General features: G+C 40.5%; 2 protein-coding genes across 2 annotated transcripts in view; both read left to right on the forward strand.

Annotated features, from left to right (window-relative positions):
- The first annotated feature begins 79 nt into the window (after positions 1-79).
- On the forward strand, positions 80-2,492 carry TACSTD2 (tumor associated calcium signal transducer 2). The gene is given in 2 exon segments (XM_009636240.2): positions 80-528; positions 530-2,492. Coding segments are annotated over 2 exon segments (939 nt in total). The 5' UTR covers positions 80-444; the 3' UTR covers positions 1,385-2,492.
- Positions 2,493-8,733: 6,241 nt separating this feature from the next.
- The window catches only part of OMA1 (OMA1 zinc metallopeptidase), a 23,407-nt gene continuing 22,210 nt past the window's right edge, over positions 8,734-9,930 (forward strand). The window contains exon 1 of the mRNA XM_035891811.1: positions 8,734-9,787. The gene's annotated coding sequence lies outside the window, so the exon portion shown is untranslated. The remainder of the gene's footprint in view (positions 9,788-9,930) is intronic.

Consider the following 9,930-nt stretch of genomic DNA (forward strand, 5'->3'; position numbering starts at 1 on the left):
GTGGTGGAAGTGGAGGAGTAGGATTTCTTCCAACAGAAATGAGAGAAATTCCTTAAACGTGCATTTACATAGTCCATAAAAAGTCTAAAGAAGGAAAAGGACGAGGTGCTTGTGCTTTAATCCATAAGGGAAGCCCAAGGTAGGAGCTGCGCTTCAGGCTGGCTTTTGTCTCTTCCCTGTTGTTTCAAGTAAGAGGGATGGCAGGCAGCTGGAGGCAGGCATTGGTGCCACCTCCAGAGAAGGAACAGATGAAGGTGCAGTGTGTTGACTTGCCTAGCATTTGGGTAGGAGATGCCAGTTGTTTTGGAAGGAGAACCTGTTAGGTGAGTGGGTCTGATTTCAATCTTGATAAATGGAGCAGCATGCCAGCGTGTTAGAAACGAGTAGACTCCATGAATGGATTAAAGCTTCAGATACTGTCTGCTATCACTTGGGACGTCATCCATGCTTTTCACCTGCAATATGGAGCCTCTGTTTGGGTTTTTGCTGGGTTTGATTCTGGCAGTAGCTTCATCAGCACAGAACTGTTATCTGTGCAACCAACAAGTGGATGGTATGTGCCCAGGATGCCTTTGGGAACTGCACCTGCATGCTGGTGGGTTCAAATCACAGGGTGGACTGCTCAATGCTGACTTCAAAATGCTTGCTGATGAAGGCAGAAATGGTCCCCATGAAGGAGAAGCGCTTTCGGGGCCGTCCCCGTGGGCTGTTAGACAACGATAGCATTTACAATCCAGACTGCGAGGAGAGTGGTATCTTCAAAGCCAGGCAGTGCACTCAAACCGATACGTGCTGGTGTGTGAACACTGCTGGAGTAAGAAGAACTGAAAAGGGTGGCAAAAGCCTGAATTGCGGTGAACTGGTTAGAACAAGCTGGATCTACATTGAGCTGAAGCACAAAAAAAGGTCCAGTGCCCTTGATGTTCCTGATGTAGCAAAAGTCCTGAAACATCTGTTTGAGAGCCGATACAAACTGCACCCCAAGTACATTGCAGCCGTTAAGTATGATTCCCCACTTACCCAAATCTGCCTGAACCAGAATGGCTCTGAGAAATCTAGGTATGATGTAGATACAGCTGATGTAGCCTGTTACTTTGAAAAAGATATGAAAGATGAGTCCATATTTCATTCTAACAGTACATTAACTGTTGCTGGCAATGGACATGCTCTTGATATTGAAAAAATAAGGATTTACTATCTTGATGAAAAGCCACCGGAGTTTTGCATGAAACAACTGGTTGCTGGCATCAGTGCTGTGGTGACAGTAGTGGTACTGACTGCTGGCCTGGGCATCGCTGTGCTGGTTATTCTGAGGTGGCTGCGGACAAGAGAATATGAGAAAGCTGAGATTAAAGAAATGGGTGAAATAAGAGCACCAAGCTGAAAAAAGAAAGGCAACAACAGGAAGGAAAAAGAAAAAAGCACAAGATACAAATGGCAAAGAGACTCGGGTGGATGTGGATGGATTTGGAGAGGGTTTTTTCCTTTTTTGAGGAATTTATACAGTGATTGTTGTAATTATTCTAGTTTACTAAGAATGACTTTTTTGGGGTATAAACTAATTTAGGAGTCAGTTACCTAAACATTTTAAATGAGTCCCAATGTAGAGGCTAAGAAAACTGTTACAGCTGTCTATTTAGCGTAACAGAACGCTTTCACTAGTACTGCAGATCTGGTTCAGCTTGCTTAAATACTCTGAGTGGTTCTTGTTATATCTACTTACTGAAATTCAAATACTTGCCTTGACATAATTGGGTTATATAGCTGCTTTTCTGTTGGTAAAGACTTTTTTTTTTTTAAATGAGGGGTTTTAAAAGTTGATGGAACTTCTTAATCAACAAGTAATTTCATAAATATTACTAAATAACATAAGGTTTTGATAAGATACTCTATAGCACCGGAGGCTTTTATACTGAGTCATTTGTTAGGAAGCATTCCTGTGGTTGCTTCCAGGTGCAGAGATCCTGAATTTCTGAGTTTGTATTCAGGCAGTGCAGTGAGTTATTCCCACTTGTGCTCTTTAACAAGGGTCTGACACTCCTAGTCAGCAAAGATCCCTTGATCCCAGCGCAAGTGTAAGTTAACCTTGGTGTTCTGCCCAAATTCAAACTCTGGTAATAGCTTTCTGTCTACCTAAATTCCCCTTGCAATTTTAATGGGAGGAGATATTTTTCAGTGTTGTACAGCTTCACAGAAATACTACACAATGCTTCAGGACAGATGAAAAAGAGCTTTATTCTAGTAGAGCTGCGGGGGGAATTTAAGAGCAGAGTGTAATTACTGAAGTTGGAATTTGGCCAAGACACTAGACCTGGACTTCTTTGCTACCTACTCATCTGCTACATTCCTTGTTTGGGAGGTCATATCCACCATGAAGGACTTTTTAAAGAAAATAAGGCTAGTTGTTAAATGTTGAAATATTGGCGGTTATATTCTCTGTACACTGTATGGATGTCTGAAGTCCCATCAGTCTGATCTGCTTACGTTCAAAATGAGACCACTACACCCAGGCACTGCAGCAGGGTCAGCTCATTTATTCTGTTAATTAGTTTCAACATTACTAGTTTGTAATTCTGGTAAAAGTCATTAATGCACTACTTCTGGGACAAACTGTTAAATATGCATTTCTGATTCTACTGAATGAATAGGATACCAGGAAAAAAATGAAGCTGCTTTGATTCTCTTTCTGCCTTTGTTTATATAGAAGAGGAAGAGACTTGCTGTTTGGGGAGTGGGGGTGTTTGTTCAGTATGTTCTGGCTCAACATGCACCATTTCCATTTAACCTCATTCTTGTTCGCTTAAGTGCTGGAAAAATTTGGACACAGCACGAGGCGGATGCATCATGTTTCCCCAAAAGAAGATTTATATGCAACTGTATCAGCAGTATTAAGATACTCAGAAGCTTTTGGAGCAAGGCTTATAATTTATTGTGTGCCTTATGGCAACACGTCCAAGCTGCTGGTTGTGTTTTGGTCAAGTATATACATTAGTACTGATAGAAGATGAGGTGAGAATTTAATATCTAGGCTGGATTTTCCCAAGTCATAAGAAAATTCAGAACTCAGCCTAACTCCACACAATTTTGCAATTAGGCTTTTATAAAATTAATTAAATTAAAAATCTGGAGCCGAGTTGCCCTCGGTGCTAAAGAAATGTAGGATCAGAATGAAAATTTTCCAAGTCCACTGCTTAACCACTTTCCTAACTTATGCAGAGCTGATACAAGCTGTGTGTTTGAGAGATTGGTGCTGTCCTTCCATCAGAGAAGATCATGAGATGTGCCTTCTTTTCTGGGGATCTCCTGACTTTCAACATTCTTTTAAAATCACTGCATTTTTCTCATTTCTGTCATACTGAAAAAAAATATTTTGGAGGTAAATTATGAGATTTTGATTTAAAGCAGAATATAAACATCTGGGCATAAATTTGATTAGCAGAGGCAAAAGTGACTTAAAAAAATTTTAACAGGTAACAGTTTCTTTGGCTCCTGCTTTTCTCTTCAGAAGCTGAGATTGAGAAGAGAAGCTGTTGTGGTGCCATTCGTATTTTTATTAATCATTAAAGGACTCCCCATGAAAATAGTGTGTTGTGGACAGTTATTTCCTTGCTAGTCATCAAGCACCAGTAGACTGCATGCTGCTAGGGGACTGGAAATGCGCTAGGGTCATTTAATAGGAGTGATAAGGTATGTCTCTGTAATTAATCAAAAGAATGGGAAGATTAATTGCAGTGCAGAGCTTGAAGAACCTCTCTTTGGATTAGATCGTTCTACTTGAATAAAGCTATGTAAAGCTACTGTTGGATCCAGACTTTAATAAACCACACATACCCATTGCTCAGCAAAGTGCTCCTTTCTCTCCTGCTGCCCCAGTCATGCCACCTCTCAGGCTACATATGGGCATCTTTTTTTGCACATGGTAGGTCAAGTATTTTACTGTAACAGCCCATGATGTTCAGCTGCTGATGTTCTCACTGAAAAGGAGAAAATTATCTCATTGTCAGCTTTAAATTTTGCAAAATTAAAATGCTTTTTATTATTCATTGTAACTTAGAAATTCGTAGTTATCCTTTTCCTGATTATATCATCCTCTTTTAATGGCGTGTTTTCCATCGTATTTAAGTAATTAGGCTTTATACTCTGTGCACTGGGCTCTGTGGGTACAGCCAGCATGGTGATAGCGATGGTGGTTTTATGTTCCAGGCAGCACTGGCTGACAGCTTTCAAGCAGTGCCCTGAACAAGGTGATTAACATCCATCTTGTGTCAGTTCCCGTGGGGTCTGCTCTGGCATAAATGTATTCAGGGGATTGTCTTGTTCTGGAATGCTGTTTTAATACTCTGTATGTATAAATACATACATAACTGTGCATCGGTCTGTGGGTGGACACAGAAATAAACCCATAGCTGATATGAAAGAGTGCCTTTGTGCTGTTACCTGCCTGGATTATACAACAGGGGCTATGCTTGCTTTAATGAAGGTAGTGCTCTCCGTTGCCTAAATTATATTCTGCATTTCCAGCTGGTGAAGGGCTGCCTTGGAAAGCCCAAAATAACTGCAGGCAGAGAAAAAAATCCTGTCTACAACTCTGAAGAGGATAGTGCTGCCCTCTCTATAGAGAGCTACTAGCCTTGTGCCACTGCACAAAGTGGGTTTGGGCCTTCGCTTCTAACTTTTAGTTAAAACTTTTTTAACAACTCAAGATCTGAGGGAAGTGCCAGAAGCAATGCCAGCACTACAGCAAGGAAATGAAAGATAAGGACCCATGGAAGGATTAAAACCCTCTCAAACTCTGTTCCCTCTATCCCCTTGGTAAAGCTTGCCTGCTTATATACGCAAATATGTATTCTCGAATGCATGACACAAAATTCCTGCATTTGTTTGCAGATGACTGGTGTGTCTACACACACGTTCGTTCCCACACCTACACTTAAAGGCGCACACATCACTATTGATGTTAGAGCAGGCAAGCCCCAGGGAGGGCTTGTGGCAGCAGATCCTATGTTGTATTCAGCCAGCCTGCAGCCTGCCCTATCTCTTATCAGTGGTAAAATAGCCCAAACCTGCTGTTCTGGAACAACAAAGAAAATCCTCCTCTTGTTCCATCTTCCCCCAATTAAGAATAATCTCTTTATGGCTGTTTAGACTGGGATTATGGCCAGATTAGGTCAACGATGTGAAACAAAACACCTGCCGCATAAATGCACCCTCTCTTCTTGTTTAGAGGGTGAAACAGCAGCATGTCTGTGATGTTAAGCACCTAATGACAACTAGATACAAGATCATCCCAATAGTCCCTAAAATGTATAAACCTCAGGGAATCAGCTGTAGAAAAAACAAACCACTTTTTCAGAGAATAGTTAAAGAAGTAACAAATTGGCCCTTCCTCCACTTCTCCCTAATTGGACCAGTTAATGCTATTAAACAGATAGTCTTCCTCGTGCAGGTATAATTATCCTTTCTGAAGCGTTTCCACTGAGTTGCCTAAGGGTTTTAAGCACTGCAATTACCTCCTTTTTTAATGCTAAAATTAATCTTGAGTCATTACAATTGCTATCACAGCAGGAGAAATCAACTTCCAGAACTTTTACAATTATTATTCAGCAGTTCTAACAAAATTCTTTGTACCAGGATTTATCTAGTTAAAATTTCATACACACTAGGCAGCCTGACAAGATTCACATCTCATTTTCACGATGATCCCTCTTCCCCAAGGAATAACACACTTACAGTCCTACTCCAGCACAAATCAAGCACCAGAGAAACAATTAGGGAGACTTTGTATTATCTAAATGAAAGACTGAATGAGAATGCATTTCTAATTTTCCACTGAGATTTTCACATGTGGGCCCAACAGTACTGGTGGCATATGCACCCAACCTTTTTCAGCTAAGTTTTTTCTGGAATAAATGTCTGTCCTTGTAAGGCTTGAAATGAGAAACTTCAGCATTTTTGCTAGTCTGGTTGCACCCAGAAAAGCTAAGTGGAACAACTAGAAAGTAATTGGATGCGGCTATGCTGTAGCCACTGCACTGTGCAGCGCAGACACACTCATTTTTAGCACGTCTGTTGAGTTCTCTTTTTTTCTCCTGTCTTCGTGTGTTCTTTTCTGTTACTGGAAATAATACAGCTTTAGAATGGTCTCAATTCTGCTGAAGGACTTATGCAAAAAAAAAAAAAAAAAGAATATAGAAAGTTAATTAACGCTCCCCCTTTTCAGCCTCTCCCAATAAATCTTGCATTTTAGCAAGCTAGTAGATGAATTCTGTGATATTTACTATTTTCACTGATGGTTTTATGCAGGTTAGCTGCTTTAAAAGCAGTTTACAAATTATGTGCAAGAATTAGAAGCTCAGAGAATAAAAATTATGAAGTGATAGATTATCAGAATTTCTACCAGTTTTGCAACTCCTAGGTATCCAAGCTGCCCTCTAAACCACAATGATTGTCAGATCTGTAAGCTGAAAGCAATACGTAATGCTGGAGTTCATTTTCGTTACTTCATTTTAAGGCCCTCAAAATCGGAAATCCCTAAAATCTAATCTGAATATTTGTACATTTGGTTCCTTAACTCCCAGTATCTTGTCTGTATTTATCTTACCCCAGAGAAGAAGAAAAACAGCTAACGCACTTAACTCTGGCTTGGCTAGCATCCTGGGGCAGCAAGGTACACACCACCAGCCCAAATCAATGTAAAACTGGCAGGACTAAGTGATTCCCAGGACTGCCAGTGCTGAATAAATGGCACTAACAAACTGGAGCTCTGGGATATCAGAATCAATTCCTTAGTACGAAGGCATCCAGTAGTCTTTTGTGGCTTTTACTGAGAGTCTTTCATTAAAATACTGTAAAATAGCAAGCAAAGAACCCTTCTTACTCACAACCTCTTCACACATGTTTTGGAAAGGACGGACTGTATTGAATTTTGTAACAACTTTTAGAGGACCAGTTTTTGCAGTAAACTTCTGTTTGGTTGAGTAACTTCATCTTCCGGATTTTGAATCCACTTTTTTTTTTGCTTCAACAACATAGATAGTAAGCAGAAATAGGTATTACCTATTACATTCTTAAATACCGTCTACTAACTCGAATGTCAGTGGGGCAAGGGAGGGCAAGGGACACAATGCAATACACTCAGGGGGGATCAAGGCAGGATTTTCTAGTGAACAACATTTGGAAAAATCTTGCTATTTATGAAAAGTGTTGCCTAGTCTTTTAAGTGCATGTGAACTGGGATTTCACCTGGCCAAACAGGCTAAGTGGCACTCAATCCGATTTCTGACTTGCAGAAGGCTGATTGACTGCATTGTTTCTGCTAAGATTTTAGCCCAACATGAATGTGCAGAAGTGAATTACACTGAAACTTGAATGACAAAACCACCAATTAATACTTAGTTTTTACTTGGATTTATATAAAAGCCAAATATTTTATTATTTTATAGTAAGTTTTTATTTGAAGCTGAAGAGTGTACATTTTAACTGACAACTTTTCTAATTGCTATGATCAAAATTGGTAGCAGGGAGACTTTAGTACCAGATTTTTTCCACCTGAATATACAGAAAAATATTTTCTTTTTACTTATAGTTAAACTGGTTTTCATTACTTTTATTGGATTTGACATTGGCTTGTGTAGATAATTTCACATGTATACAAAATCTCATTCAGTTCAGTACAACTACTTACACAGAGAGATACACAAATACTAACAGACTTCTACACAGGAAAATTCTACCTGTTACAGTATTAATTGATTAATTGTGCTACGGACTACTGCTCAGTGTACTTGTATTTGTAGAGTGTATGTGGAGAGCAAAAGCTTTAATAAGCTCACATCTAGTCAGTCAAGGGGTTTTGATATTAAGTGGTTTCCTCCACAGCAACTTGAAGCAAAAATTTGGGGACAGGTGATGATAAATGACTCTGTGAGCTCCATCCTACCATGTGCAGAGTTCACAGGTGTTTCATATGCATTTCATCTCTGAAAAAAAAAAAAAAAAAGACAGCTGTGAAAATGCTTCACGATCTGAACTCACTCTACAGATCAGTTTTTCAGCAATGAAATTCAGTGCCATGCTAAGGTTCATCAGAAAACCTATACATCACTTAAGACCTCTAAGTGAGTCTTTATGCAGTCTTAAGGCATGAAAGCTTGCCTTCCGGTCTTCTTTGTAAATGTGAATTACAGTCTTTTTTTGAAGAAGTGGTGAGGCTAGAAAACAAAATCTCACCTACAAACAGACTCTTCACATATCTCCAAAGCATAGGACTTTATTTCCTCAGAAAAAAAATAGTTCTATGTATATATATTCATTGAAATTCAAGAGGAGGCATGGTATAAATGACTAGGTAGAATGTTTTTTTAACTGCCTATCTATTTAGAGAAAAACACCACTTTATAACTATCCAGTTGCTCAACTGTTTACCAGATTTTCATAGATAGAGACATTTAGTGTTGCTATCTGATAGAGAGGTCCTATAATTACCTCTGCTGTATTTGCTGCTTGTCTGCTTTGAGGTTTTAGTTATAAGTGATGCCACTTGGGGTGACTTTAGAAGTGCAGAATGTAGAATACAATTTTTCACACCGTTTGCACACCCAAAACATCCATTGATGGAGAGTCAGGAATGCAGAAATAGCTCCTATACCCTCTATGTAGACAGATTTAAGTAATGCAATTGGAGAAACAATAGCAACAAGAAATATGCAAAGAAAAAACACAACATTTTCAGCTGACTTGAAAAAAAGTGGAGACCCTGTGAGGTAGAAGAATGAAATTTGCTCCACAGAACAAGTGGTAGAAAGCCTTCATGCTTGGCTTAGAAACAGGGAATTCTAGCTAAAGAAGACAAGAAAAGCAGGCAAATACGAAGTCTAAGAAATAAGAACATGAAGCATCTGCAGACATTCACGAGAGCTTCTATCTCAGTTGTTTATTTTTGGCAGCTGGGACACACACAGGCCTTAGGTTAGACAAAGTGCTTTTCGTGACTGGAGCTGACAGCCACAAAAATAATGTCGTGCTAATTGACAGGCAGATTTTACTCTTTATGCCCCTTAATGATAATATAGTCTGGGCAGGTCCTAAAGGAATTGTGTCTACTGAAGACAGGCTTTCTACCTATCACTACGTAAGGTTTCTTCTTGGCCTGGACTCCAAGATCTGGTCAGTATGTGTTTTCCTTAGCAGCAGACATGAATGCTTTAGGCCTCAGTAACAGAGGGATAGACTAGTATCTCAGCAAACACTGAACAATACTTGACTGTGCTCATACACTGAGTACGTGACTGCTGAAGGCAAAGATCTGTGTTTCTTTACCTTTTGCAATGAGAGGGCCTTTGTTTACATGCAAATCCCCAGGGCTTGTATGAAGTCTGGGCTACCCTGTCATTACCACACCTGTCCCTGCCTCACCCTTTCATTCAGCAAATAAATGATGTGATGTGAAAAACAGGTTAAGATGTATGTCTGCCAGGTAGATGAGTAGGCCAAAAGTTACATATTAGATTAGCAGCTTGCCATTTTCCTGGATTTGGGAAAAGCCAAACACCACCTCCTCACCTACCACTGCCACAGCAGAGCTGACTGCTCCCTCCCACAAGAGTGTCACCAGCCCTCTCTGGTAGCAGGAAGCACTTCCAGACTTCAAGTCTCCAAAAACAGCAAGCAAACCCAAGACATAACACCCAGGACCTCTGAAAGCTGAAGGGGCCTAAAGATCTGGCTCGGGACCTCTGTAACAGCCAGGCCCAGCGACACAGGAATCGGGGCCAACCCCAGCCGTGAGGTGAGGCAGGGCAGCGCACAGGCCTCACAGCAACACCATGGGGAAAGCCAGGGGGAAAGGCAACAGAGGAGAAGGGATGGCAGCAGCGCGGCTCTGCGCCTCCTGAAGGGACACCCCAGCCAGCCCCGCTCCACAGCCGGGCC

This window comes from Egretta garzetta, unplaced genomic scaffold, assembly GCF_000687185.1.
Source record: "Egretta garzetta isolate BGI_Z169 unplaced genomic scaffold, ASM68718v1 scaffold163, whole genome shotgun sequence".
Lineage (NCBI taxonomy): Eukaryota > Metazoa > Chordata > Aves > Pelecaniformes > Ardeidae > Egretta > Egretta garzetta.